This window comes from Rhodotorula toruloides, assembly GCF_000320785.1.
Source record: "Rhodotorula toruloides NP11 unplaced genomic scaffold Scaffold2, whole genome shotgun sequence".
NCBI lineage: Eukaryota > Fungi > Basidiomycota > Microbotryomycetes > Sporidiobolales > Sporidiobolaceae > Rhodotorula > Rhodotorula toruloides.
The window spans coordinates 1,179,640-1,206,570 of record NW_015622962.1 but is presented as its reverse complement, the minus strand read 5'-3'; the positions used below and the strand labels follow the sequence as shown (position 1 = coordinate 1,206,570).

The following is a 26,931-nucleotide window of genomic DNA, read 5'->3' as shown; positions in this document are numbered from 1 at the left end:
CGAGGAGGGCGACATGCAGGGGCGTGGACGATGTCGGTCGGTAGCTTGGCTTTCGTAACGTAGCAACGATTCTTCACTTCTCGGGCTATCTCGCAAGACCGCCTGGAGGTTATTGGAACTGCTTTGTCGGGATCTACAACGTTAGAGACTCGAAGCTGAAGGTGAAGGTGGACGAGGGCACGGCGACATCGAGGGGTCCCTTGATCGAATTGGACCTGGTCCCGCAGTGCTCCTACCGCCTTTAAGCGTACTCCTGGTCCTTCACGGGGACGTCCTTGCCAGTCAACTTCTTGAAGCCGCTGCGAATGCCGTCCGAGATCTTCTCGACCGTGGCAGGCTTCTGTGAGTGGCCGCTCTTGCCGAGGAGAGTGTTGACGCCCTTGTCGAGGCTGCAAGCGGAAGAGCAAGATTCGCAGGAGTCGAGGAGGGTTGCGGAGAAAGACGAATCGTCAGCCCATGCTGCTTCGTCCAGCCGTTGAGCCGTTCAGTGATGCTGCCACGCCGTGCAATCCCACCCAGCTGCTCTTTCTCCTCTGAGTGCGTCCTTCCCCTCCTCCCCATCCGTCGGACCCTGCACCGCCTCATCGCACTCTCCTCACCGCAGAGCTCGAATCCGACAACGCAGAACAAGAGAGAGACTCACGCATCTCCTCCCTGACCAGCGGCAGGCTGTCCAGCGGGAGCGCCGGCGGGGGGAGCGGTGTTGGCGGGTTGCTGGATTCGCATGACGAGGTGAGGCGGGAGGAAGCGATCGAGTGAGAGAGGGTCAGCAACGACGGAGTGAGAGGAGCTCGAGACGACACACCATGTTGGTAGAGTGTTCGTGAGCGAGTTTGGTGTGAGGGAACGAGGGAAGAGCGAGAGCGGCGAAGTTGGAACAGTCGATCCGCTGACGAGGGGGAAGGGCTCCACTTCCTTGCGGCATACAAGGGTTGAGCGAGCGCTACTGTCGTGACATGCGTCCATCGTTTCACAGCGGCGGAAGTTTGCGGGAATCGAATCGTCGGAGGACGCGAAATTGCGAAGGTCGAGTAGAATCGAGGGCGAGCACAGGCGCGAGAACGCTCGCTGGTTCGCTCGAAGCGAAGCAGTCGCATCGAAAGGTCATTGACAGCTAGACGAAGGATACAGGAGGCGGAGGGGAGAGGTGGGAGAAGAAAGTGAACCTGCTGGGAAGCCCAGAGTCAGCGGGGGACGACGAGCAGAGTGAGCAAACGCACCAATAGCTGTCCCGCTACATCGACATGACCGACCGCTCAAACTCTGCCGCCCTGAGCAGCTCCGCCGCCCTAGACCAGTCGGCGGGAGTGCCGGACGCCTCGAGCTGTCGTCCGAGATCCTCGACAAAGCGCAGCGTACGCTTGACGTCCTCCCGAACCTCGCGGGCGAGTGGCGAGTCGGGCATTTCGTCGGCTGGCGGGGTCAACGGGTCCGACCAACCGAAAGATGGCATGTGCTCGTCGCACGACAGGCAGATCGGCAGATTGTTGTGTTCTGCAGAGTAGGCGGCGACGAATGCGCGGTCCGTCGCGGTCCAGGTATCAGCGTTGAGGTGGAGGTGGAAGTTGAATTCGCGCGGCGCGCGTTTTGCGGTCTTGCGAAAGCGGTCGACCATTTCTAGGGTGCCGGTATGTTCCTCCTCAAGCCCGTCGACGCATTCAAGGCACTCGTACGTCAAGTCACGCAGCTTCGGAGCGCGTTCTGGGCTGATTGACTCGAGTATCGGCCAGCTGCTGACCCACGAGCCGGCGAGTTTGAGGTGCGTCAACGCCGCAAAGCAGTCGTCGCCGAGCGAAGGGCCTTCGTTCTCGTCCACGTCATGAATCGCGTCGATCGTCAGTTCTTCAAGGGACTTGCTGAACAGCGCGGCGAATCCGACTGCAGTGGCGGACACCTCGCCCGTGTACGAGAATCGACGAAGTTGCGGGAAAAGCGCGTGTTGGTGCGTGTCGAGGATGGCGAGCTGGAAGCTGAATTGTCCGCGCTCTGTACTTGTCGAGGATTTGCACGCAAGGTGTAGATCGTGGAGATGGGGAACATCGACCAGCATCCCGCTGAGCCTAGGCTGCAGGCCGTCTGAGACGCACGTCGTGATATGGAGCGTCGTGAGATGAGTAGTGTGTGGCATCATGCGCCAGAAGTCGGCTGGGCGGACGTGCACGAGTCGGAGCGTTTTTATTTGCCGGAGCAGGGCGGCCACGGGAAGGGCGGCATAATCATTCAACTGGCCGACCAGAATGGACGACGGGTCGAAGTCTCCGTAAGGGTCGATGGAGGCGGTATACCAAGCTCCGTCGATGGCCAAGTCGGTGATGTTCGACAGGTTGAGGCTGGGCAGAAGGGCGGTGATGACAGGGTAGTTCTGGCAGGTGTCGAGGCGCAACGTGCTGAAGTGCTGGCTTTGGCGAGGCCCGACAAAATGCGAGAAGACTGAGGACTCCATCTTTGACGCGGAGAGGGTCTGTGCAGGACAGCAATCAGCAAGGCGTCGCCGGATGATACAGCGGATCGAGCAGCGCACCCTGAAGCGGAACGGCGCGGCGATGGCTGACCACGTCTTCGACATGCCGAACAGCACGCCGACCGTGCTCGGGTGATCGCGCATCGTCTTCTGGCGTACGGACTTGTACTGGGGCCAACTCAGGTCGAACTCGCTGAGGCATTCGATCCACCTCCGCATCCGCTCATCCTGCTCGTGACAAAACTCAACGATGCGGGTCTTGACCTCGGTCGGCAGGGCGTCGATCGTCACGCGCGGCGTGCGGTGGGCGGGAGTCGTTGACGGGTCGAGCATGGCCGGCGATGAGGAGGTGAGGGGCGGACGAGAAGACAGCTGGGGGAAGTGTGGGGGCGGTTCCTGCGTGGAGCGATCTGTGTTATAAACGCTGCGCTCGTCTCACAGTCCCGCGAAGCAGTGAGACGCACAGGAAAGGCGCGATTGTCCTCGAGGAGCGAGACGCGACGAGGCGGCGAGTGGGGCGAGGGAGCGCGGTTGCGCTGTAGATAAGCGTGTCCCAGGTGTTGTAGGGCGCAAAGAGGCAGTACGGAGTGCTAGCAGCGGATGCAGAAGGGTTGGACAAAGGACAAAAGTCGGTCCGTGAACACCGCGCGGGGTGAAGATGCACACAATTCGCTAAGCTGCTTTCCTGAGGCGACGAGAGGGACAAGAGGGCAAAGAGACACGCAGGTATGAGCTTTCGAATGGCCCAGTGGGACGATATTGAGGAACGCTCTCGTCTCTCGCTCGCTCGCCGTTCGCCTCGAATGCATCGTCTGAGTGGACGAGCGGCTAGAAAAGCGTCGACAAGGACGCAGCTGCGCGGTCGTCCCGCCATTCGATGACTCGGAGAAGAGAAGAGCGGGAGGAAGAACCGTTTTGTGCATTGCGGCGGAAGAGTGGGAGGGTCGAGCGAAGTCGGGCGAGGTATGTGAGCGTAATTGGTAGGACAGGGAAAGTCAAGCGACAGAACGCAGCGGCAGGGGAGGACGAGGGAAAGGACGTGCGTCGCAGCTTCGGATGTCGAGGTGAAGTCCCCGCCTGCGATGCATACGATGTCAGCGGCGACGCAAGGGCCCGTCTTGCTCGAAACGCACCAGTAGCTAGTCTAGAGAGCCATGATTGCCCTGTCAAGCTCCGCACTGTTGAGAAGTTCCGACAACCTCGCCCAGTCTTCAACGTTGCCCGACCTTTCCGCCTGATCCCTCGACTCCGCCAGGTATTGCAGCGTCCGCTCAACATCTCGGCGAAGTTGCTGTGCCATGAAGGAGTCGGGCGGCTCATCGCAGGCGTGCTCGCCCAAATCGCCGCGCCAACCGAACGACGGTTCGTCGTCGCGAGAAAGACCGTCGTCGCAGGAAAGACAGACCGCGAGTCCGCTTGACTTGGAGTACTCGGCGAAGGACTGGTGATCTTCCGCGAGCCAAACATCGTAGGCGAGATGGATGTGGAAGGTGAAGGCGGCAGTTGAGAGGGAGAGGTCGTTGCGGACTGGTCGATGCTCGAGAGTAAGGTCGAATAGCCCTTGATGCCGCAATTCCGCTCCGACTCCTCGTAGAGAATCGTTTGCAGTTGTGGAGCATGCCTCGGTCGAAGTGAATCGAGGATGGGACCGCTGCTGGCGTCGCTTCCTTGGAGCGCGAGTTTTGTCAGGCGCGGGAAGCATTCGTTGACGAGTTCGGGGCCAATGTCGGCATGTTCGAATACTCGCGCATGGATAGTCAAGTGCTGAAGCGAGTTGCCGAAGTACTCGGCGAAGGCAAGGAACGAGCCGCTGATGCCGCCTTCGTACGAGAGGCTGCATAGCGCAGGCCACTTGTCGCGGATGTCCTGCCGCGTAGCGAGTACTGGCGTGAAATCAAATCCGTACTCTGTGATGCTGAAGATGTCGAGCTCTTCGAGGTGTGGACAGGCAGCAAGAACGCGGGAAAGGGCCGTGCGGGACCAGACGGACGACGCGTCGAGTGTTAGGCTCAGCCTTCGCAGGGAAGGTGTCTGCTCGACGAGCTCCTCGACATGAATGCCGTCGACAACGGAAAGGCGTAGAAATTCGGCCTTGCCGATGAGCTTGCCGGGGACCGCGCGAGAGAAAGGCTTGATAGTGTAAGATGGGTTGACGAGGTTCTTGAACCAGGCGCCATCGACCCTGACCTCCTTCAGGTTGTGCAGAGCGAGGTTGGCGAGCAGAACTGCCTCGGACTGCTCATTCGGCGTCGTTTCGAGAGCGAGGGTCGTGAAATGTTGGCTTCGCAGCGGTCCGACGACGTACTGGAAGACTGGGTCGTTCATCCGTAGTGTCGAGAGGTTCTGTCGACAGTGGTTTAGTCTCGGAACGTTCTGAGCTGCGCAACGACGCACCTTAAACCGAAAAGGCGCGGCAATTTGCGACCATTCCTTCGACAGGCAGAACAGCCGGCCAACCGAGCGTTGGTGCCGGTCTGCAGTCTCGGGCAGCGCATGCTCGAGGCGTCTCCGCAGCTCGATAGGCCCGGCCCTCTGGAGGAGGGTCAGACGCGTGAGCCACTTCGTCGCTCGCTCGTCCTGCTCGTCGCAGTATTCGGCGATGCGGGTCTTGACTTCGGTCGGCAAGTCGTTGATCGTCGTACGAGGCAGCTTTGACGAGTCGTTCGGTGCGGATGGTGAAGTCATCGTGAGGAAGGGAGGGGGGAGAAGTTGGCGAAGGGGTCGACGGACGTTAGGCAGAGACGGCGCAGTCGTGTGGTTTGTCTGCGAGACAAGCCATGTCAGTCTGTAGCCCATCCTGGCGAAGGAGAGTCCCTGAACGCACCACGAGCAGGACAAGATCAGGCGCGACGAGCTGGAGACGCGGCAAAGACGTGGTTCCGCGAGTCGAACGGACGAAGCGAGCGGAAGCTTCGTCAGAGCAGCACAAGCTAGTCCCTCAGCCTCACAGCTGGTGCGGGCGAGTAAGGCAAGGATCAATCAGCGGACGGCGAATCGCTTCAACCTCGACATCTCGCTACAACACAGTGAGCGGGCTGGTCGAGCTCGCTTTGGACTAGAGTCAAGCTAACCGAGTCCATTGCAGCCATGAGCGCCGCCGCCCGACGAATCACCAAGGAGTACGCAGAGTTGCAGGCGGACTTCCCGCCGCACGTCCAGGCTGCGCCAGACGAGAACAACCTGCTGCACTGGGTGCGCTTCCAGTCGTACTTGCGGGCCCGCGAACGAGCGAGAGCTGACCCGACCCTCCTTCCCCTCCTCCCGACCCGAACCCGCTCGCACAGACCGGCACAATCACTGGCCCGCCCGACTCGGCCTACAAGGGTGCGTGTGTGCTCTGGAGGAAGCGAGGGTTGCGCTGACCGCTCCTGCGCAGGCGGCAAGTTCAACATTGACATCACCTTTCCGACCGAATACCCCTTCAAGTACGTACAGCCGCTGTCGCTCCATCTACCGCTGCTTTACTGATGCCGTTCGCGCAGGTCTCCCACCGTGCGCCCCTTGCAGTCACGGGCCGGGTCGAAGGATGGCTACTGACAGATTGGCTTCCTCACACGACTCGCAGGTCAAGTTTGTGCGTCCCCCTTCGCACTCTTCCGCTGCCAGATGGTCCGCTAACTTCATGAGATCCCCCAGACGACTCGCATCTACCACCCGAACGTGACGGACGACGGCGCAATCTGCATTGGCTTGCTCAAGGTGCGTCCGCTTGTTCCTTCGCTCGCCTGCGGTTCAAGCTGACGGATGATCGTGCAGTCCGAGGCGTGGAAGCCGTCGACTAAAATTGAGCAGAGTGCGTCCCTTCGTTTTCCAGGGCCGGCATGTTGGCTGACTTGCCATGCCTCGTTGTCCCAGTCCTTCGCGCACTTGTCCAGTTGCTGCAGGAGCCGAACCGTGCGTCCCTTTCTCTCCACTTCTCAACCCGAGACAAGTGCTCAACGAGCTCGTCCCGCGTAGCCGACGACGCTCTGGTTGCCTCCATCGCCGAGGTGTACAACCAGGATCGCCCGACGTTCAACAAGAACGTAAGTCGCGCCCCCTCCTCCACCTCCCTTCTACCTCATGACTGACCTGCTCCCACGACGTCTCGCAGGCGCAAGAATGGGTCAAGAAGGTGAGCCCGGTCGCGCCGACTTCGCTCGACCAGAAACTGACATCGTCTCCATACAGTACGCTTCGTAAAGCGCCGCTTCCGCGATCACCTCGACTCCTCTGTAGCTAGCCTTTCCACGCCAACTCGCTTGAACCCCATCGCATGCCGCTTCCTGAAGACAATTCCAGACACTCGTCCTTCTGTCCAACTTCCCGATTGCTGCGAGTCATACAAGCTTGATAGCACTGAGAGAAAGTCTACAACAAGACACGACGGTAGTACGCTCCCAACGTCGCGAGCGCAATGTTGACGATACCGAGCCTGTGCGCGAGACCTCGTCAGCTCTCGATCACGCGGAAGAAAGCAGGAGGCGCACCTCGCGTCCTTGTTAAACCCAGCCAGCATGATCAAACACCATACGATGCCGACGAAGCGGTCGAGGACGAGTCCGATAGTCTGCTTGATACGCCAGGACGAGTCGATGCTGTAGGGGGAGCGGTAGGGCAGGCGACGAGTAGCGGACGAGGAGGGAATCGAGACGAGCGCCGCGACCTGGGCAGAGCGGATTCAGCCCGCGAACTCGAGGGAAGAGGTGCGGGGGGACGAGACGCACTGGCTTGTGGTCGCTCCGGGTAAAATCCATCACCGACTTGTAGCTCAACACCTCTGCCTCGTCCTCCGCCGCCGACGCATACAAAACCCTGTCGCACCACCCAGGCACGCGCTTCTTGAAGTTCTTGTACTCGTCGCGCGTGCCAGGTTTGAACTTGTACGTCGGGGGAAAGGTGATGTCGCCTTCTCGGAGGTGGTGGAGCGAGCGGTTTGCGGCGCGCTCTTGGCGCAGTTGGTCGTAGGCGAGGAGAGAGGCGTAGGTTGATGGGTCTGAGGGGGTGAGCGAGTTGATGCCGTGCTTGAGAAGGTGGAGAGGGAGCTTTTTCGGCGTCGTGAGCGAGATGCGGTAGTTGAGGTCCTGCGCAGGAGGGAGAGGTGAGCGATGCGTTCCCGGCAATGCCAGAAGGGAAGGACGTACGCCAAAGAAGAAGACATGGCCGGTATCGAACATCTGCTTCTGGCCCTCGTTGCCCTCGAAAACCAGCCGCTCGACGATCGCCCTCCAGTCCCTCGCCCTCTCCTTATTCTTGTTCTGATGCGCCGCCAGATGCGCCGTCACAAACGTCCAACTACTCGTCTCGCCGCCGTCCTTCTCATCCAGGACGACCCTAATCCCAACCGCTCCCTTGTTGCCCATCACCCCAAACACTCCACATCCAACAGTCGCGACCTGCACGTCCCTCACTCGCGCAGCGACAGACGCCTCGCGCGCATACAAGAGCAGAGCGATCCCGCCGATTGCGCGACGAGCGACGAGGCTGTATCGCTCGCCGTCTGGGGACGAGCGCTTCTTTCGCCCCGAGGAAAACTGAGAGTAGCGCTCCTCGATCGCGAAACGCAGCTCGTCGTCGTGCAAGTCGAGGGCGGTCTTGGTGAAGCCGGCGAGGGCGAGGTGCTGTTTTGCGACGATCAACCACTCGTGAGCGGTGCTGAGGCCGTCGCAGAACCAAGAGAGCAATTACGCACAAGCGGGATCATCTCCTGGAATCCCACCGCAACGAAATCAGGCGCCTCGTCTCCTCCATCCTCGAGCGTCGGTGCCAGCCAAGCGCTGAGGTCGTCCGATGGCTCGCCGCTCGCGAGCGAGTGCGTGCGACCCTTTGCGAGTTTGCCGTTGTAGGTCGCGCACTGGATCCGGTAGCGTGACATCTCTGGAGCGCTGGACGAGGAGCGAGGGAGGTCGCCGCCCCACTTGGCCTCGCCGTCGTCGAAAGGGGGACATCGACGAACGAGTTACGACAAGAGCTTTGGTTTGTGGAATAGGAGAGGGCGCTACGACATGAAGAGAGAGATCAAGGGTTCACAACAGTTCCAACGAGAGAATAAGCGACGGCGAGGAGAGGCGATAGTTGGGCGATAGAGACATGGGTTTGTTCGCTCGAGGCGGGTCGTAAGTCGAGGTATGGTATGCGATCGTGTTCGTTTGGATGGCGTAGTGCGGTCGTCGGCGGGCTCAGCGGAAGGCGAACTCGGCGACGCCGCCTTGGTGCGAAGGGACATAGCGGAGCGAGAGTTCCTGATACGGGCTCGCGCTGTGGTGGAAGTAGAACTGTGGCGCACAACTCGTTAGCCTCATCTCTCAAGCGACAAAGAAGGGTCACACTCACGCCCGAGATGGTCGCCTCAGTCCAGCTCCTCATCCCTCTATCATCCACCCCGTCCTCCTCCTCCGCCTCCCTCGCGCTCTTCCTCCTCGCGACCTCAGGCCGACCCCTCGTCTTCTCCTTAGCCTTGGCAAGCACACTCGCGACGTCCGAACTGATGCGGCGCATCGCACCGGGCGGACGAGTTGGCATGGGAGGAGAGGTAGGAGCGGGCCACTCGGAGGAGTGGCCTGCTTCGATCGACTGGAGGATGGGAGGGAGGGAGGAAGAGCCGGCTTCGGTTAGGTAGGTCAGGGCGGACGAGTCGAGTTCGGCTTTGGGCGTGGGAAGGTCCGGGGGAGGAGGGGCGGAGGGACGGATGAGGTGTTCGGGAGGAGTTTGCGGCGATGCGGACGATGCGGACGAGATGGACGACGAGAAGGACGAGGCGGAGGGAGGCATCGGAGAGAGCGGAGGCGAGGCAAGGGAGCCGGGCGAGCCACGAAGTGCGGCGGCGTACGAGATCGAGCCGCTGCTCGTACGGCGCGGCGGGAGCGGACGAGGGGCGGTCGGCTCCTCAGCCGTCGTAGGAAGCTCGACGGTACGACGCGGTGGAGACGGGAGGTTGACGATGGGCTGAGGAGGAGATGCGGGAGAAGGGCGGGCGATAGAGGGCCGAGTCTGGGTGAGGAGGCTGGGGCTGGGTTCGGGGCGAGAGAACGACGAGTTGCGACGGCGGAAGGCGGGAACGTTGCGAGCGGCAGGGGAGATGCCGCGGTGAGGAGAGATGGACGGGTCAGTCGGCGGGAAAGGTTCGCAGTCGAGGCCTGCGGGAAGCGTCGTGAGCTCCACTTCGTCTTCTAAGGCTAATACTGACCCACAGCAATAGTAGAAACCCGCGTACGACGCGCCGTGAATCGCCTCGACCCGCTCGCCGACGACAAACTGTTCCTTGAGCCGGAGGAACTTGAACGGCTTGTTGTTAGCCTGGCGCAAGTTGAGGTTGGGCTTGACGAGCTGGTGTTCGAGGCGGTTGCGGGTGAAGGCAGGGAACCGTCGCCAGTGCTTCAGGTCGTCGATCTCGGTCGCGCCATACTTTGCCGTCAAGAACCCGGGACCTCCGACTTCGCCTACGATGTCGCCCCTGCGCGCGTGCGGCGGTCAGCGTCGTCACTGTGTCACTGAGGAGACGTGGGGACGCACTCGAAGAACGTGACGAGGCTCTCGAGTTCGGCGGTGAGGTTCTTGATCTCGAGTGTGCCGGTGACGGTCCCACTCTGGACGTCGACCGTGTCAAACTTGACGGTGACCTCGTACGAGTTCCTCCCGCTGCGCTGTACGCCGACCCATGTCGAGCCCGGGTGGAGCGGTCCTCTGCCCTTGAGCGGCTGGGTCGGCGCGAAGGCTTCGTGCGAGAGGAGCGGGTCGACCCAGGATACGTCGGGCATGGGGTCCTGCTTCGCTCGAGAGTGTCGTTTGAGTGAATCTGAGCGTGGGAATGGAGCTGCTCGAGTGTGTTGCGGTGCGATCACGGCGACTCTCGACGACACTGACGTTTGGGAAGGCCGAAACAAGTGTTGCGAGGCAGGGTGGCGCGGGACTCGTGTGGACTGGGAGCAGACTCAGTGCACGAGCAGCAGCAGACTGGCAGGGACAGCAGCAGGCATGGTAGCGGTGCGGGAGGAGTCAAGAGCGAGCGGCGGGGAACGATACGAGGTGGGGGGTTGCGATAGGGGGACAACCAGCTCGCGTGACCCTCGCCACGAGAAAGGATAACGTCGAGTGCACGCCCTGCGACGCCTACAGCTCGTCGACCCACTCGTACACCCGCTCGACACCGTCACGCCCCGTCTTGACACTCGCCGTCGCCCACTGGATCTCGACGCCGACCGCCTGCTCGAGCTTGTCCCAGTCCGCCTGGCCCTCGAACGCGAACGCGTCGGCTTCGGGGAGAGCGAGGATCTCTGACTCGTCCGAGGGGAGGCCCGAAGACGATTCGGGGAGCGCACCGCCGACGGGCGACGAGGACGACGAGGAGATGCCCAGCGCGGACAAGAGCGACGCCACGAGTCCCTTGGACGACGACGAACCTGCAGGGATCGCATCGAGTCCTTCGAGCTTGGCGCCCGCACTCAGAGGCGCAGAGCTGCCCGAGGAGGTACCGCCTCCGCCCGAAGCTGCGAGTCGTCGCCGCTCGAGCTCGCGCAGCAGGGACTGCTTGGCGCGGTCGATCGAGAGGGACGGCGACTTGGTCTTTGCTGCGGGAGATGAGGCGGTCGAGCCGCCGGCCGAGGAGGACGAGGAGAGGTCGGACTTGGTGAGCAGGATGAGGAGGGGAGGAAGCGGGCGTGATCGGCGGCTCGAGACGAGGGCGAGGAGCGAGAGGACGACATGGAAGTGCCTGCAGTTCGAGAGATTCCGTCAGCTGCCGTTTTACCTTTTTCTGCCCGCGAACGAAGCCAACCGTCCAAACGAAACAAGAAGCGAACACTCACTCTCCCGCATCCCGCACATTCTTGCCCGTCAAACCCGTCACGCCATCAATCGTAAAGACGAGCCCGTCTGCTGCAGGGAGGTACTGCGCGAGCGAGCGGGTGCGGAGGCGAGGGTGGCCTGGGAGGTCGACGATGTGCAGAGGGGTCGAGAGGGCGATGGCGGCGGGCTGTACGACGTCGCATCGCCGAAATCAGCAATGTTCCTGATACGGACAGACAGCTGAACAGGAGTAACGGGACGCACCTCCTCAACCTCCTCCTTCTCGCCCTTCTCGACGACCGCGTCCTCCCCAAAGCCCCACTTGGCCTTGACGACCGCCTCGTTCTCCCTCATCGACGTATGAGTCTGTTGTGCACTGCCATACACGAGCTGTGTCCCCCAAGACCGCGAGCAATCGCCTCATCAGCCCAACCCAATCTCGCTCGAGACGTGAGGGCAAGGGTGCGCACCCGGCTGAACAACGCCGTCTTCCCACTCGCCAAAGGCCCCACAAGCACAACCGTCTTCGCGCCCTTCTTCTTCGCGCGCACAGCAACGGGGGACTCGAGTCTCCGTCGCGGGGAGAGGAAGGCGATGAGGAGGAAGACGAGGAGGATCGAGAGGGAGAGGAAGATGCGTAGCGGTGTGAGAGTGGTGTTTGGGATCAGAGAAGCCACTTCGGGCTCGAGCTTCGGGTCTGCCATGGTGCGCGAGGTGAGCGGTCGAGGAAAGAGGGTTGTCGGAGGGGGCGAGGCGGCTGTCAACCTCGCTCAGAGAGGCTGATTGCGTGCGGACGAGCTGCCGTACAGCTTCAGGACGTGCTTGCTCGAAAGGAAGAAGAAGCAGAAACGAAACAATGGAAGGGGAGCAAAGGAAAGTCGCCCACTCGGTTCCACCCCGGCTGAAGCAGAAGGTCCACCGCCTTGCAGTGCTGTAGGGATGTGTAGAAGGGTACAATGCAGCGAGTATCAACACAAGCACAAGCGCCGAGTCGCACCGTCCGACTCGAGGCGCACAAGGCGGACGAAAGAGGTGGACGACCCTTCCCGTCTTCGAGAGGACCGCACTCCCCACACTCCGTCCAGCCAACGTCCACCAGACACTCCACCGACACCGTGCCGCGCACTCATGCGTCCGCGGCCGCCGACTTCCGTCGCTCCTTCTCCGCCTTCTTGGCCTTCTTCCTCGCCGCGCGCTCCTCCTCCGTCTCGCCCTCCCTCTCGCGCTTCTTCTCCTTCTTCTCCTTCTTCTCCTTCTTGCTCGGCGAAGCAGCAACGTCCTCAACCGCCTTCTCCTCGGTACTGCCGGCAGGGTCGGGCACCGCCTCTGGTCGGACCGCTTCGGACTCTTTGGGTGCGGCGGCGGCGGGCGTGGGCTGCGTGGGGATCTGCTGTGCGGGGAGACCCTCACCTTGGACAGAGTAGTCGACGTAGGTCGTCTTCCACTCGGAGGGGGTCTGGTCGTTTGTTCGGCCGTGCTTGTCGAGCTTGCCGTCCTTGACCTGCGAGCAGAGCGAAGGGCGTGTCAGAGTCATGCTCGAGAACCGGCAGCGCCCCAGGAGGCGCAGGCAGGAGGCGAGCCGCGAAAGTCTGGACGCACCATCTTCTTCTTGTTCTGCGCGGTCGGGCCCAATCCCCACTTGCGCGGGTAGGTGTCGCGCTGCATGCATTGAAGACCTCGTCAGCGTTCATCCACGAACGCTCAAAGAGAAAGCGAAGCGCGACTCACGTCCATGATGCACCGCTTGACCTTGGCAACAACGCCGTGGTCGCAAGTCGAGAGCTCGACGGTGGTCATCTGCGCGATACCGATCGCGATAGCCTCTCCCTTGGTCGTCATGAGGACGACCTCCTCGTTCAACTCGATGTCGGCCTCTGCGCGCAGTCCGCCATCAGCACGCGAGGACGGACAGAGGACAGAGGGGAACGCACCGTAGCGCAGGAGACCGGGGATCATGAGCTTGGCACCGTAGCAGATGGCGTTGACGGCCGAGTCCTTGACGACGATGCGTTTGTAGCCGGTGAGGAGGGATTCGAGGGGGCGGATGACGCGGCGGAGGTACGACTCTGCGAGCGACTCGAGGTCAGTACTGGGATATGTTCTGCGGAAAGATCGATATACGGGTCCGCGCATCGCACGCCCACACCCGACCACGCAGACTTCGAAGACTCACCATCGCGGGTGTTGTCGTAGAGCCACTGCGCGTCGAGCACGTCGTGCATCGTGACGATGTCGTCCGCCTCGCTCATCGCACCAGACCTGACACGCCTCAGCTCCTGCATGTGTCCACCGACTCCCAACAGCAATCCAAGGTGCACGCAAAGCGTCCGGATGTACGTTCCTGCCTCGCACGAGACCCAGAAGACGGCGAGGTGGCGGTCGTTGTCGAACTCGATGAGCTTGCAGTCGTAGATTGTGCGGATGCGCAGCTGGCGCTTGACGGCCGAGATGAGGGGAGGGCGTTGGAAGAGCGCGCCGGTGAGGGTCTCGATCGCGCGTGCGAGCTGCTTCTCCGACTGAAGGCCGCCGTGGAGGCGGAGCACGCAGACGTACTCCTTACCTGCAAAGCGCAAGCCGAGTAAGCAATCGAAGCGAGAATGTAACAGGTACGGCCGCGGACGCACCGGCACCCTGCTGGCTCTTAACGAGCCTCGTCGCGCGGTCAATGCAGACCGTCAAGCATCCCGTAACCTTCGGGTCGAGCGTTCCCGAGTGACCCGTCTTCTCGCAGCGGAGGATGCGGCGGATCCAAGCGACAACCTCGTGCGAGGAGGGGTTCGACGGCTTGTCGAGGTTGATGACACCGAGCTTGATGTAGCTCTTCAAGTCGCGCTTGAGAGGGGAGGAACCGGCAGGAATGGGGGTGAAGTGGGCGCCTGGAGGAGAGGATACAGGTAAGCTCGAGTGACGAGGAGGCGGAAGATCATCACGGCCGGCGGGCGCGACTCACTGCGAACGAGAAGCTTGTCGTAGTTCTTGAGGAGCAAGGGCCAGTCCTTGGTGTTCAAGGTGGGCGTCGCCGACTCGGGCTTGATGGCGAAGCTGGGAGGAGACGATGCAGCGTCAGCACTCGCTCGGCCGGGTTGGCTGAAGTCCCAGTATATCAGAATACGCTGTACTCACTCTCCGTCAGTCTGTGCAACCGACATTGTGGTTGTAGTGAAGCGAGGGAGGGGCTGCGTGCGAGGAGACTCTTCCCGCTCGTGTAGAAGCGGGTTTGGGGCGGGGGGAAGGGGGTAGGGGGGTCTGTAGGCTCTGCTGGAGTGCTAGAGCCGGTTGTCTGTGTGCCTCGAGCCCTGTCAAGCGAGAATCAAGCCCAGCTGGTCGTCGTCGAGGCGAGACGAGCTCGAGTGCTGGCTTGCTCCCCGCCCTCGACCCGTTGCTCGCTCCGCCCGCCCCGTAGTACCTCTTCGTACCACCCAACTAGCAGGTGAGCACTCGCACGCCCGCCCTGTCCAACTCGCAGCCCGCCGCGTGCTGTCGTCGCCGCGTGCATGCCTCGCAAACTCGTCGCTGACCTCTCACCTCCCTGGGAACAGCAATGGCCCCCTCGGTTGTCGGTGTCAGTACACAGTCGCTTTGCTGAATGGTCCGGGTCAACACGCCACAACGGCAGACCCGCGCGGACGCCGTGTGAGCGGGCGTGTGAGCAGGGACTCCTCCGTCGCTTGCTCGCTCGCACGGTTGAAGCGTTGGGCGAGGCAGTGGTCGTGCAGGGATCCTCTGGTTGTGTGTGCTCGCGTGCGCACAGCCAGAGATCCCGCCCGGACGTCTCAGTAGGCGCTTCCCCTCTACCCCGTATGCTGACCCTCTCGCTCCCGCTTCTCCCTCCTCGACCCGCGCGAACTGGTCTCTCTTTCGTTCGTGCGCGACGACGAAACGCAGCTCAAGAAGAAGGGCGTCGCCAAGACCCAGCCCCACAAGTTCTACATCGACTACTCGGGCCCCGCCAACGACAAGATCGTGCGTCTCGTCCCGCTCCCTGCGCTTCTGTTTCCGAGCACGCTGGCTGACAAATGTCGAATCTACACAGTTCGACGCTGCCGCGTTCGAGAAGTACCTCGTTGAGCACATCAAGGTCGAGGGCAAGACTGGCCAGCTCGGCGAGAACGTCAAGCTCCAGCGTGAGGGTGCGTCGCCTTCTTCCTCTTGCCTGCTCTGCGTCTCAGCGAGTTGACGGTGGGAATGGATGCGCAGGCTCGGGCAAGCTCTCCGTCACCTCGTCCATCCCCTTCTCGAAGCGCTACCTCAAGGTGCGTCTCAGGCTTGTGGCTGTTCAGCTCCTCTCCGTGCATCGCGCTGATCCCATTCACCGTCCATGACGTGCAGTACTTGACCAAGCGCTTCCTCAAGGGTGAGTTCGCGCGCTGTGCTTGCGGTTCGGACGTCTCGCTGACATGCGTTCGTCCGCAGCCAACCTCATGCGCGAGTGGCTCCGCGTCGTCTCGACCGGCAAGGACACCTACACCCTCAAGTTCGTGCGTCAACCTCTCGCTCCTTCTCCCCTCCGTCCTTCCACTCATACCTTTTCCCGCAGTACAACCTCTCGTTCGACAAGGCCGGCGAGGAGGAGGCTTAAATGCGCTCTTCTGACCTTGTGCGGAACGGAAAGTAGAAAATGCGCGTCGAGGAGGGGCGTGAGTGGGCTTGCAATGCCTAGAATGGGCCTGGCTTTGCCTGGCTCGCGTTTGAGACGCCTTCAGCGACGGCTTTCTGACTCGAGAGTGAGAGCTGCTCCGCTCTCAATGCTTGTTCGCGCTCACTCACCAGCGCCTGATCGAACGTCGCGGGTACAAGGCGTTTTTGCGGGAGATGCGTGCGGTGGTGCTACAAGTCTAGCAGGGGATATGACACATAAAGGCGAGCGCTGGGGGAGTCTACAAACTCTAGCGAGTCTACAGCTTGGCGGGGAAGAGATCGGAGTACTGCGCAGCGCAAGGAGGTCAGCTGGAGTCGAGGAGGAAGGGAAGAGGCGAACGCACCTCGGCGACAGGATGCGCATGCGGCGCCCGCTCCTGCTGCTGCCTCCACTGCTCCCTATCCTCAATGACCTGGTACCCCTCGAGAGCCCTCGGCTTCCCAAGCTTCTCAATCTCCTCGACAACCTTCTTGACATCCTCGTCTCCCCTCCCCTGCGCACGGAGGAATTGCTCCGCAAACGCCTTGGCCTGCTCCACCGTCGGCCTGGACGTCGCGAGCTGTCCCAGTTGCTCCGCGTCGACCTGGACCTGCATCTCCGCCAGCACGGGGCCAAGCGACGCGCATTGTTCGACCGTGAGGCGCTGCGAGTCGAGGTGGACTGAGAGACGGCGGATGCGACGTTCGGGAGTGTCGAAGAAGTAGGTGCGGAAGAAGGACGTGATGTCGGATTTCGAGAGTTGCTTGACGAGTTCGGCGTCGCGGAAGCGCTGCTCAAAGTCGTACCAGCCGGCGTGAATGTTGATCCACATCGCGCTGGACCTGTGCGATCAATCAAGAAGCTGGTATTAGCCGGAGGCTCCTCGAAAACGACGATGTGACGGGCAGCGAAGCTCGCCGACGCACTCTTGCCAAAGGTTCTTAAAGTCTTCGAGCTTGCGGCTGATGACGGTCGCCTTGTACTTCTCGAATTCCTCGTCGCTCATCTCGTCGAGCTTGGTCTTGTACTCGTCCCAGAAGGCGTCGATGCGGGATTCGACGAACGCAGAGTCGCGCTCCGACTGGACGATGACCCGCAGGCCCATATAGGCGATTGACTTGCGTGCGCCGGAGGAGACCTACCGTTGCAATTCAGCGTCAGCGTCTCCCGAGACGGGCCTCGAGCGGAAAGAGCAAAAGCAACGCACGATGTAACCGAGCTGCTGCTTGGCTCGCAAGTCATCGAACAACGGCTCGCTGACCATCGTGCCGAACAAGCTGAGCTTGGCGCGCAAGACGTCGTCGTAGATGTCGCCCACGTAGGTGAACTGCTCGACGGCCGAGTTGGCGTTCGCGGGGTTGTCGACCGGGCGGCGGGCAAGCCATTTCCCTGCGACCGCGAGGAGCGTCAGCAGCCAAGCCTTCAGGGAAAGGTTCACAGGCGACGCACCCTCGGGAATGATCAGCGCCTGCCTGCTCTTGAGTTCCTCCACCGTCAGCGCCTCAGGCTTGAACGTCTCCTCGACCGTCTTGGCGAGCGCGAGCGCCTCGTCGCGGAGTACGTTGCCGTGGATGAGCGACTCGATGTGCATGCGGGAGAAGAGGGCGGCGATATGAGATTGGAGATTGGCGGGGGTGATTTCTGCGGGCGGAGGCAAAGTCAGCTTCGACTGAACGGCTGGAAAAAGTGACAGAACGCACGGTCGAGCGCCTTGAGCTTCTCGTCGACGGTGTACGAGACGGCCTGCGTCAGGTGCGCCGCGTCGAATCCAACGTGCTGGTACGGCTGCTCGAGGCGGAAGTTCTGGTACATCCGCCGGATCTGCGCGCAGCGACTTGTCAGCGCACCTCTTAACGACGAGTGAGGGACGCCTAGCGTACCATATCGACAACAATCGCAAACCTCTTCTCATCAACCGTGTACTCTTTCATCCGCTTGACGATCACCTCAATCAGTAACGGCAACTTATCGTTGTACCCATCCGCACTCAGGAGGATCCCATCCGCCTGCTGATCAAAGTTGTAGCTCAAACCGGCGAGTTCGGCGTCGTAGGCGTATTCCTGGAGCGAGTCGCGGACGAGTTCGGTGAAGAGGCGGGTTTGGACGGCGGTTAGGGCTGACGAGTCGATGAGCGGGCTGTGCGGGGAGAGCTTCCGTCAGCTTTCTTTAATTGCGAGGCGGGAGAGAGCGAGGCACGCACGATCGGAAGAGGAAGAAGACGCCGGCACGAGGGATCCACCACCGGTCGTCCTTCTTGTGCCACACTCGCGAGACGGGCGTGTTGCGCAAGTTGAGCGGTCGTCGAGCCGGCTGTGCAAGACTTCCGTCAGTCAGGTCGGAGAGGCGGGAAGCTGACGCGCAACGCACCTCGGGGGCCTCGACCTTGTTCTTGATCTCAAGGTTCTGCGGGACAAGCGCGTTCGGTTCGGGCAGAGCAAGTTCGGGGAACTCGTCCGCGCTCTTGCCAGACTGCGACACTCGCCAGTCAGTATCGCTCAAGCAATGTGGCAAGGTAAGAACTCGCAACGCACATTGAGGATCTTGTCCGACATCCGCTCGACGGTGTACTCGGTCCCGTACCACTCCTCCCTCAACTCGTACTTCCTCCCCTCGATTTCCTCCTGAGCCGACACGAAAATCCTACACTTGTCCGGCGTCATGAGTCCCAAAAACTCCTCCACCTTGGCGGGATACCACTCGGTACAGATCCACGGTGCGGAGAGGACTTTGTCCCTCGGGTAGGGCTTGGAGAGGATCATTGCGAGGCGGGAGGCGGTTGACGAGGGTGGGGATTTCTCTTTGAAGCGGAAGGCGAGTTGGGAGAGTTGGGCGACTTCGAGGAAGGCCCATTCTGCGGGGGGCGTGGAGCGCAGGAGAGAGATGTAGGCAAAGATCGAGGCGGCGACGTCTTCGTAGTGTTCTGTCGGTGCGAGATCCGGTCAGCTGCGCGTGGAAAGCGGGGAGGAGAGCGCAACGCACCGAGACCCTCCTTGGTCAAATCGACGCTAACCTTGAAGAACTCGAACCCAGCCGCTCCATTGCCCGCACCTGCGCTCATCCCATTCGCCCACCCCCTCTTCTTCAACAGACTCAACACGCTTCCCTTTCCCTCATGTCCAATCAAGTGACTTAAGAACGAGCCCGGCTTGGACGCGTACAACTCGGACTCATCGGGGAAGGGAAAAGTGAGTTCGAGGAAGCGAGTGTCGCGGATGGATTTGATGAAGAGCGTGCGGCCGACTTCGGAGGAAGTCAAGGGCGAACCGGGAAATTCGGGGGGCGTGATGTGGCGGTTTGGGACGGAGGCGAACTGAGAGACGACGAGCTTGACGGTCTCGTCGAGCGTGTCTGCGCGGCGAAACAGGTCAGTCGAAAGGTGAGGAAGGGGAAAGAGCAGCGAACGCACCCTTGCTGACGACGGCGAGCTTGCACGTGTTGGCCGAGTAATGCTTCTCGCACCAGTCGATCAAGCGCTGCCTGACATCGACGCCCTTGGCCCTCGGCTCATCCCACAACGTCTCGCGATTTCCCGTGCCGAACCTCCAAAACGCATGACTCCTCGAACTCGTACTCTTGTCGAGTTGATAGAACCGCCACATGTCGTTCTGCAAGTTCTTCGAGTTCTCCGAGTGGACGGCGTTGGCTTCGCGTTCGGTGCAGGAGGGGTCGAACAAGGGCGAGATGAAGAATTGAGCGAAGCGGTCGAGGGCGGGAGCGAGGTGTTGAGGCGCGACGTCGAAGTAGTAGTTGGTTTGGTCCATCCCCGTGAAGGCGTTCGACGAGCCGGAATGTTGCGTCAGGAACTCGGTGTAGTCGTTCTCAGCCGGGTACTGCGAGCGCGCACGATTCCACCGTCAGTATCTGGCTCTTCCTCGAGTCCCGAGAGCTCTTCGCAACGCACCTTCTCCGTGCCCATAAACATCAAGTGCTCGCAGAAATGCGCGAGACCAGGCAAGTCTTCGGGGTCGCTCAAGTGGCCGACCTTGACGTCCATTGCGGCGGCGGCCTTGTCGGTCTTGGGGTCCGAGACGACTAGCGCCTCGAGGCCGTTCTCGAGCATGATCAGCCTGTGCGCAGCAGGAAGCCTCGAAGGTCAGCTCGTTCTGCCCGTTGACATTGTCCAGGTCGAGCGAGCGAAAAGGGATCCCCGGGCACGCACCTGTACACGCGGTCGTCGTTCTGGCTCTTCTCGATGTCCTTCCTGTACACCGCATACGCCGGCAGCCCGTCCCTTGCCTGCACGATGTCCCAGTCCTGCTTGTCGAGGTGGTCGATGGCTGACCCAGGCTTTGTGACGAACGCATACGGGGCGAGTGGCTTGTAGGTGGGGTCAGTGATGGTCATGATGTTGTGAGTCGAGTGTGCGAGTCCCCTCGAGCGAGTGTGAGGGTGAGCGGGTTGGAGGCTGTGTCGGGGAGAGAGAGCGGGCGGTGGTCGAGCGAGGAGGGCGAGGAATCGCGTGCGAGTGGGCGAGTGTGCCACGGTGAGAGAGAGTGCCCGCTTCAAGCCCAGGCGGAGCATCCAGAGTCTTAGCGAGAGGAGAACAAAGGCTACCCAGCCAACAAAGGGACAGCTCCATCCCGACTAAGTCCACAAGGTCAACCTCGAATATCGCTCTGGGTAGTGTCGGAATAGCACTGGCTGGCGTATCATAGCGTAGTAGGAATTGTTCAGTACAATACACGGCACCGGCGAGGACTGTGACACGCCACTCGACCGCCGTCCTCCTCATCAAGCAAGCACATCTTCACCCAGTCCAACACACGCTAGCCTACCAACGTGGACTCTTCACACACACCAGCCTCACTCAGCTCGCTCCCACCCGAGCTCACGCTCCACATCCTCGCCCTCGCCGTCGCAACTGACCCATCCCCGCACACCTTCCTCGCCCGCTTCTCACGCCTCGACAAGCACTCGAACGCACTCGCGAGGCCCTTACTCTATGCTCAGCCATGCTTGACTAGCCTGCGTGCGCTCGACTGCTTCGTCAGGGCCATCGAGGGAGATGCGGAGATCAGGTGGACGGTCAGGCGGGTGAGGGTCGAGGGAAGGGTGTTCGCGTCAAAGGGCTACGGGCAGAGGGTGTCGCGGGTCTTGAAGGGCGTCGAGGCGCTCGAGCGGCTTGAACTCGTCGGAGTCGACGATTTGCGTCCGAAGCACTTGGTCGGGCAAGGCGGTGCGTCCCTTTCCCTCGAGTCCGAACTGCTCTCCCGTCGACTGACAAGGTATTGGAACAGCCCTGACGCACCTGACGCTGCTCAACTCGTCCTTCCGGCCCAACTCGCTCCCCTCCCCGCCCTCCCTCGCCCCCTTCCTGTCCTCCCTGACACACCTAACCCTCGCAAATCTCGGTCTGCCCCCTCCCTCAACCCACCTAGCCGAAATGCTCGTCCTCTGCGCTCCAACGCTGCACCACCTCGCGCTCTCGAGTTTGCGGGACGTCGATGCGCACGAGTTTCGGCGCGCGTTGAGGGTGTTGGTCATGCAGGCGCCGAGACTGCATACCTTGATGCTCGGTTTCTTGACGGACGAACAGATCTCTGCGCTCTGCCAGCCACTCGACGACCCCTCTTCCAGTCTGCCAATGCCTCCCTCCAGTCCCAATCTCTCCGGCTCCTCCTCCCCAGCACACTCGAAGGCAGCCCTCTCCCTTCTCCCCTCTCTCACCTCTCTAACATTCACTCTCCCCCTCCCCACTCTTCCCATCCTGCTTGCCCTCCCTCCCTCCCTGAAACGCCTCACAATCCGCCCTCCATACGCCCGCTCGTCCGGGCCCGGAAACGTCTTCGGTACCTCTCGCCACGAAGGACTGGCGCTCCTGCGCCGCCCAGCAAGTTCAGGACACGACACCTCCTGCGCCCCGACACCTCTCGATCCATCCCCAACGCCCTCTACCAACCTCCGCAGACCAAGCATCTCCCTCACCCTCCTCGAAGAAGAAGAGTCGATCCTCGTCGCGCTTGAGGAGATGCTTGCTACGCCTGGGGTGGCGGAGGGGTTGGAGAGTGTTAGGTGGGAATGTAGGGCGCTCAGGAGTGCGGAGGATAGGGTGGGGGAGGCGTTGGAGAGGAGGAGAGAACGAGGGTGGTGTAGCGAGACGAGTGGGAGTGTATGAGGTTGCACGGACTGGCATCGCGCAGCAGAGAGGAACGAAGAGGGGACAGCTTCGCTCGCGCCTACGACGCTTTAGGGGCGGGAAAGGTGGGATGGAACGAACGAGTGTAAGCAATGCAACAGCGATAAATCGAGCACTTCTAGATTCTAGAAACGATAAAGCCATAGCCAATGACGGCAAATAACGAGTGAAATGTCTGTTCCGTCTCCCTCCATCCGCACCAGGCGGGCTCCCTCCTCCTGCGTCTAAAGCCCTGATGTCTACTCGTACATCCCGTAAAGAGACATCGTCGCGCTCCGATACGCCGCATCGACGTTCTTCCCCGCCCGCATCGCATCGAGCGATTCGAACTCTCCTCCTCCTCCGTGGTGCGCGACGAGCGGGTCGACGATCTCTACCTCGTTGCCCCTCGAGCGGGGAAAGGCGAAGGAAGTCTTGTTCGCTGTTGGAGAAGTCGAAGGCGAGGGCGCAGCGTCGAGGAAAGAGGTAGGCGAGTCGGACCCTCCATTGTGCGCTGGAGCAGGTGAGAAAGTGAACGATGGCGTTTGGGGCGTAGCGAACGACGAATTGGAGCCGATGGAGGAGCTCAAGTCGGGCGTGCGTTCGCCGCTCGAGAGCGGCGAATACGAGAGCGAAGAGGGAGGGATCTCGAGCGCGTCGAGGACGTCGCGTTCTGCGGCGCTGAGGGTGAGAGGGTTGCGCGCCGACTCGGGCGAGCCGAGAGGTGTTGTCGACTGCTTTTGACCCTTGCCGAGTGATGCGTTGCGAGCGAGGCGGATGGGCGTGGGTGCGGAGGGACGCGTCGACATCTTGCGCTGCAGGCCGTTCGCTGCAGGTGCACCTCCACCGAACACGTCCTCTCCCGCATCGAGCGCGCGTTCCTCTCTCGGCGTGCCCAGCGGCGACGCCCCCAACGGGGTCCTCGCCGCGCCCTTCGCCGGACTCCCACTCGCCAACGACGAGCTAGACAACTCGCCCACCTCTCCGGCCGCCGAATAAATCGAGTGCTCGTACCGGCTCGTCTCACCGTACGGACTGTGCGCGCCAGACTGGTTCAGCCCTCCGCTCGCTGTGAGAGGGGAGAGCGAGTCCTTCGAGTCGGATTCGGGGACCGTGCCGAGCGGGCGGCGGGTGAAGCTGAGACCGGTTGGCGGAGCGGTCGACTGATTGGCGTAAGGGCCGAGCGAGCTGGCGTCTGAGTGTCGCACGCCTCCCGCGTGCGCGGCCATGGTCGAATAGTCGCTCGCCTCACTCGCCCGAACGCGCGCCTCGCGAGGCGGGACAGGCGGAAGGCGGTCAAAGAGCTCCTCGAGCTCGCGCAGGGGCTTCGAGTCGACGCGAGTAGAGTAGCGGTTCGGATTCGAGAGTGGAGGAGAGGAGCGAGGGACGGCGGCGGCCGGAGGGGCGGAAGGGGAGGGGGCCGCGTTGGCGGCGGTCGTCTGCGTGCGCTTCCGCGAGGATGAGCGGCGGGGAAGCTGGGCGGAGGTGGTGGGCTTGGGTGGACCGTCGATGTCGACTTGGTCTGCAAGAGTCTCGCAATCAGCTCTTGCTCCGTCTATCCCGGTCGGAAGCGACTCACCCCACTCCTCAGCTCCCTCTCCGCCGTACACCTCCGTCAACCCGACAATCGTGTCTTTCTTGCTCCTCTGCCTCTCGCCTCCTTGCGGACTCTCATCCCGTCCAACCTGACCCGTCATGACCTCCAAAAACCGCTTCTCAACCTCCTGATCGCGCTGGATCTCCTGCGTGTCCCGCGCACCGCCTTGGACTTCAGGTCGACGCGAGATGGCGTAGGGCGAAGAGGGCGCGGAGGGAACTTCGGACGGGCGAGGAGGGCGGAAGTAGGCGGCCGTGATAGGCTGTGGGCCGACTGCGACGCCGTTAAAAGAGAGGTGCTGCGGCGGAGAAGTGGATGGTTGTTGGCGAGGGGTGGATGGGGCAGGGGGCATGGGAGGCGGGGATGGGAAGTTCTGAGCGAGCGAAGGTGGCGAGGTCGTCAAGGGTCGCGCTTGGCCCGAGAAGCTGATAACGTCGTTGACGCTTTGCGCGTTGGAGCCGGACCGCTGGCGACCGATGGGAGGTGGAGGAGCGAAAGGCGAAGCGGAAGAGGCGAGCGAGTCGTGCGTCGCACTGCGGGCAACGCCGTTGTCGTGCCTAACCGGCCCCTGTGACGATGCAAAGAGTTCTGCGCGCGCCGACTCGTTGTCGCGCGGCGAGAAGACGGGCAGAGCGTGATGTGACGAGGGAAGGTGACCGTAAGGCGCGGGCTTCCCGTCGTCTGTCGCCAGGCTTCCAAACGACTGCTGCGCCCAGGGCTTCTCCGACGCGTAGGGACCGCCGCCGAACGAGTCGGTGCTCGCCCATGCGGAAGCGCCGTTCGCGCCCGGGTTGTCGACCATGGCGATGTTGTTTCCTCCGCTGCCGCCGCCCCTGTCGCCGAGGTTGGTCCAGCCCAGGTCATCCTTCTTCGCCTTCTTCCGCTTCCAGCAGCAGACGCCCAAGACTGCGAGAAGGATCACGCCGAGAGCTGCTCCGCCCGCGATGATCCCGTATATCGCTGTCTGCGACAGGCCCGTCGACGAAGACGAAGACGCCGATCCTGCCGCAACTCCGCCCGATGAATGTGCGGCCGCCGAGTACCCAGCTGTCTGCTGAGTCGCGAAAGAGACAGAGTAGGATTCGAGCGGGACGGTGTTTAGGTTTTTCGTGCGTGTGGGAGGGGCATTGCCGACAGATTTGGTCGCAGTACCGCTCGCGGCGATGCCAGGTCTGCGAGTAGCGTGCACGGTGTCAGCCGGTCCGACACCGAGGGACGGGAAGGAACAGGAGCTCCAGACGCACTGGAAGGATGTCGCCGCCGCGGCCGCAACTTGTACGGGGGCAGTGGTCGCAGTCGACGCTGTGGCGGCAGCTGTTATGTCGCGCGAGTCAGCAGTCTGCATCTGGCGAGCGAGAAGACGGGAGCACGCACCTCGCACGGTCGCGGTATGTGACAGCGCTGCTGTGTCGCTGGCTGTCGTTGCAGCCGCGCGCGCCCGCCTATGCAGGGCCATCCTGTTTGTGTCCATCCCTGTCGAGCCGTCCAGCCCTGCGAAGCCGGTGTCGCCGTGCATCGAAGTCGCGCGGGGTGGGGAACAGACACAACGGCCTGAACGCGTTCCGGGAGCGTCGAAGTGTCGTGCAAAGGAGTGTGGGAGACTCAGTGGCCGTGAGAGAGTCTGCAGGAGACTAGAAACGCGTCCAAGCAGGCAGAACGAGCGAGTGTTAGCAAAGCGGGCAGACTGATCAAGTCGAAGGGAAGAACGAGGACGGTGCGGCATCAACGTCTCGCTGCTCCCGCGCCAGACGGGTCGTGTACGTGTCTACGGGATGGCAGAGGATCAGGCGAGTACCGCTGTCAAGGTGCGCTGCGTTCTCGCTACGTTCTCGCCGTCCACCGCCTCCTCGAGGAGATGAAGCGCTCACGGCTCTATACACCCGCAGAGCACGCCGCTGGTCTGTGCTGGGTGAGTACTCGGCTGTAAAGTGTGGGTCACTGCTGCGCTGACCCAGTTTGTCGCTCTCCCGCAGCCACACCCGCCCCATCCCCTCGATCCACTTCTCTCCGCTCCTCCCGTCCACATCGAGGGACCCGAATTACCTGCTAATCTCGGCGTGCAAGGACGGCAAGCCTCAGCTGCGAGACTGGTGCGTTCGAAGGATCCCATGTACGCCCTCAATGTCCTCCCGACTGACTCGTCAATCCGCTTGCACAGGGTGGGAGACTGGCAGGGGACGTTCACAGGCGACAAGGGACACAAGGGAGCGGTGTGGAGTGCGCGGCTGAGTAGGGATGGAGCTCTGGCTGCGACTGCGAGCGCAGACTTCACGGCGTGCGTCCCGTTCTTCCGTTTCTTCAGGCTCTGTTATGCTGACATCCCGATTCCTCGGCTTACAGGAAGGTCTGGGATACGCACACAGGAGCCTGCCTCGTCACCCTCCCTCACTCGCACATCGTCCGCACCGCCGACCTCTCCAGCGACTCGCTCTCGCTCGCTTCTCCTCCCTCACCCAATCCCGATGCACCCTCTCCCCTGCCCTCTACACTGCGCGTCCTGACAGGCGGCCATGAGAAGCGGTTACGGCTGTGGGACCTGTCACGAGCGCCACGCGACGGCAGCGAAGTCAGCGCGACCGACGGTGTGGACGAGTTCAAGCGGGATGGTGGAGCAACTGCGCATGATGGGACGATCAAGAAGACGTTGTGGGATGAGGAGCGGCAAGGGTGCATCAGTATGGGCGAGGACAGGGTCATTCGGTGCGTCGCACTCGTCTTCTCTGCGCAAGCTTTTGCTGAATCGTGTTGTGGCAGATGGTGGGACTTGCGAACACTGCAGCAGACGCACGAAGTGTCGTTCCAGAACCAGCCCATCACGAGCATGGAGAAGTCGCAAGACGGCGAGCTCCTCTCCATCACGACCGGCAAAGACGTCGTTTTCCTCTCGCTCGACTCGTCAGTCCTGGTCCGCTTCTTCATCGCGACTCCTGTTGACCCACTCTACACAGCCGCCTCCCGTACCTCTCGCACACCCTACCCTACGCCCCCTCCTCCGCCTCTCTGCATCCCATCACCCGCTCAACCTTCGTCACCGGCTCAACCGCCGACGAGTGGGTTCGCGTACACGACGCCGAGTCGGGTCGCGAGCTCGAAGTTGGGAAGGGACACCATGGACCCGTGCATTGTGTGGCATACTCGCCGGACGGCGAATTGTATGCGAGTGGCAGCGAAGATGGTGCGTCTTTTCTCGCTTCTCTTTCACTTGGCGAAAATGCTGACGATCTGTGCGATGGCAGGCACCATTCGCTTGTGGCAGACCTCGCCGAAGACGTACGGCTTGTGGCAGTACAACGAGGAGCCTGGCGTCGCCGCATGAGTTTCTGCTTGTTCCCTCGTTCCTTCCGTTCCTTCGCACTCGCATCTGCATTAAATTCGTT

General features: G+C 61.9%; 12 protein-coding genes and 1 pseudogene across 13 annotated transcripts; 4 read left to right on the top strand and 9 right to left on the bottom strand.

Annotated features, from left to right (window-relative positions):
• Positions 1-241: 241 nt before the first annotated feature.
• RHTO_03169 (uncharacterized protein) lies at positions 242-808 on the bottom strand (the record flags this gene model as incomplete). The annotated part of the gene is made up of 3 exons (XM_016416840.1): positions 242-389; positions 644-714; positions 806-808. The coding sequence occupies 3 exons, from the start codon at positions 806-808 to the stop codon at positions 242-244; spliced, it is 222 nt and encodes a 73-aa protein (XP_016276559.1).
• A 426-nt stretch (positions 809-1,234) lies between these two features.
• On the bottom strand, positions 1,235-2,794 carry RHTO_03168 (uncharacterized protein; the record flags this gene model as incomplete). The annotated part of the gene is made up of 2 exons (XM_016416839.1): positions 1,235-2,461; positions 2,522-2,794. 2 exons carry the CDS (start codon positions 2,792-2,794, stop codon positions 1,235-1,237), a joined length of 1,500 nt encoding a protein of 499 aa, XP_016276558.1.
• Positions 2,795-3,605: 811 nt separating this feature from the next.
• RHTO_03167 (uncharacterized protein) lies at positions 3,606-5,146 on the bottom strand (the record flags this gene model as incomplete). The annotated part of the gene is made up of 3 exons (XM_016416838.1): positions 3,606-3,752; positions 3,815-4,804; positions 4,856-5,146. 3 exons carry the CDS (start codon positions 5,144-5,146, stop codon positions 3,606-3,608), a joined length of 1,428 nt encoding a protein of 475 aa, XP_016276557.1.
• Positions 5,147-5,548: 402 nt separating this feature from the next.
• On the top strand, positions 5,549-6,643 carry RHTO_03166 (ubiquitin-conjugating enzyme E2 D/E; the record flags this gene model as incomplete). Its single annotated transcript, XM_016416837.1, has 11 exons — positions 5,549-5,653; positions 5,746-5,785; positions 5,838-5,886; positions 5,944-5,953; positions 6,027-6,035; positions 6,098-6,160; positions 6,218-6,254; positions 6,317-6,355; positions 6,419-6,486; positions 6,555-6,575; positions 6,632-6,643. The coding sequence occupies 11 exons, from the start codon at positions 5,549-5,551 to the stop codon at positions 6,641-6,643; spliced, it is 453 nt and encodes a 150-aa protein (XP_016276556.1).
• Positions 6,644-6,811: 168 nt separating this feature from the next.
• Positions 6,812-8,315, bottom strand: RHTO_03165 (inositol or phosphatidylinositol phosphatase; the record flags this gene model as incomplete). The annotated part of the gene is made up of 5 exons (XM_016416836.1): positions 6,812-6,875; positions 6,931-7,106; positions 7,168-7,524; positions 7,585-8,061; positions 8,133-8,315. 5 exons carry the CDS (start codon positions 8,313-8,315, stop codon positions 6,812-6,814), a joined length of 1,257 nt encoding a protein of 418 aa, XP_016276555.1.
• Positions 8,316-8,458: 143 nt separating this feature from the next.
• RHTO_03164 (vesicle-mediated transport protein) lies at positions 8,459-10,197 on the bottom strand (the record flags this gene model as incomplete). Its single annotated transcript, XM_016416835.1, has 3 exons — positions 8,459-9,576; positions 9,631-9,893; positions 9,953-10,197. The coding sequence occupies 3 exons, from the start codon at positions 10,195-10,197 to the stop codon at positions 8,459-8,461; spliced, it is 1,626 nt and encodes a 541-aa protein (XP_016276554.1).
• Positions 10,198-10,549: 352 nt separating this feature from the next.
• RHTO_03163 (signal recognition particle receptor subunit beta) lies at positions 10,550-11,928 on the bottom strand (the record flags this gene model as incomplete). Its single annotated transcript, XM_016416834.1, has 4 exons — positions 10,550-11,150; positions 11,245-11,411; positions 11,489-11,614; positions 11,695-11,928. 4 exons carry the CDS (start codon positions 11,926-11,928, stop codon positions 10,550-10,552), a joined length of 1,128 nt encoding a protein of 375 aa, XP_016276553.1.
• Positions 11,929-12,350: 422 nt separating this feature from the next.
• RHTO_03162 (centromere microtubule binding protein cbf5) lies at positions 12,351-14,373 on the bottom strand (the record flags this gene model as incomplete). The annotated part of the gene is made up of 9 exons (XM_016416833.1): positions 12,351-12,550; positions 12,635-12,725; positions 12,824-12,883; positions 12,953-13,098; positions 13,156-13,290; positions 13,398-13,784; positions 13,849-14,100; positions 14,175-14,266; positions 14,348-14,373. The coding sequence occupies 9 exons, from the start codon at positions 14,371-14,373 to the stop codon at positions 12,351-12,353; spliced, it is 1,389 nt and encodes a 462-aa protein (XP_016276552.1).
• Positions 14,374-14,765: 392 nt separating this feature from the next.
• On the top strand, positions 14,766-15,803 carry RHTO_03161 (60S ribosomal protein l22; the record flags this gene model as incomplete). Its single annotated transcript, XM_016416832.1, has 7 exons — positions 14,766-14,786; positions 15,110-15,187; positions 15,258-15,354; positions 15,422-15,477; positions 15,554-15,578; positions 15,638-15,702; positions 15,762-15,803. The coding sequence occupies 7 exons, from the start codon at positions 14,766-14,768 to the stop codon at positions 15,801-15,803; spliced, it is 384 nt and encodes a 127-aa protein (XP_016276551.1).
• Positions 15,804-16,119: 316 nt separating this feature from the next.
• On the bottom strand, positions 16,120-20,363 carry RHTO_03160 (a-pheromone processing metallopeptidase ste23; the record flags this gene model as incomplete). The annotated part of the gene is made up of 14 exons (XM_016416831.1): positions 16,120-16,149; positions 16,207-16,684; positions 16,769-16,980; positions 17,050-17,231; positions 17,292-17,483; positions 17,543-17,663; positions 17,723-17,978; positions 18,043-18,152; positions 18,210-18,311; positions 18,374-18,762; positions 18,822-19,190; positions 19,249-19,672; positions 19,744-19,909; positions 20,002-20,363. 14 exons carry the CDS (start codon positions 20,361-20,363, stop codon positions 16,120-16,122), a joined length of 3,393 nt encoding a protein of 1,130 aa, XP_016276550.1.
• A 258-nt stretch (positions 20,364-20,621) lies between these two features.
• On the top strand, positions 20,622-21,957 carry RHTO_03159 (hypothetical protein; annotated as a pseudogene; the record flags this gene model as incomplete). The annotated part of the gene is made up of 2 exons: positions 20,622-21,018; positions 21,080-21,957.
• Positions 21,958-22,217: 260 nt separating this feature from the next.
• RHTO_03158 (uncharacterized protein) lies at positions 22,218-25,010 on the bottom strand (the record flags this gene model as incomplete). The annotated part of the gene is made up of 4 exons (XM_016416830.1): positions 22,218-23,479; positions 23,537-24,726; positions 24,799-24,868; positions 24,929-25,010. The coding sequence occupies 4 exons, from the start codon at positions 25,008-25,010 to the stop codon at positions 22,218-22,220; spliced, it is 2,604 nt and encodes an 867-aa protein (XP_016276549.1).
• A 316-nt stretch (positions 25,011-25,326) lies between these two features.
• On the top strand, positions 25,327-26,870 carry RHTO_03157 (serine/threonine kinase receptor associated protein; the record flags this gene model as incomplete). Its single annotated transcript, XM_016416829.1, has 8 exons — positions 25,327-25,359; positions 25,441-25,463; positions 25,528-25,644; positions 25,713-25,829; positions 25,895-26,254; positions 26,309-26,449; positions 26,503-26,729; positions 26,791-26,870. The coding sequence occupies 8 exons, from the start codon at positions 25,327-25,329 to the stop codon at positions 26,868-26,870; spliced, it is 1,098 nt and encodes a 365-aa protein (XP_016276548.1).
• Positions 26,871-26,931: the final 61 nt, after the last annotated feature.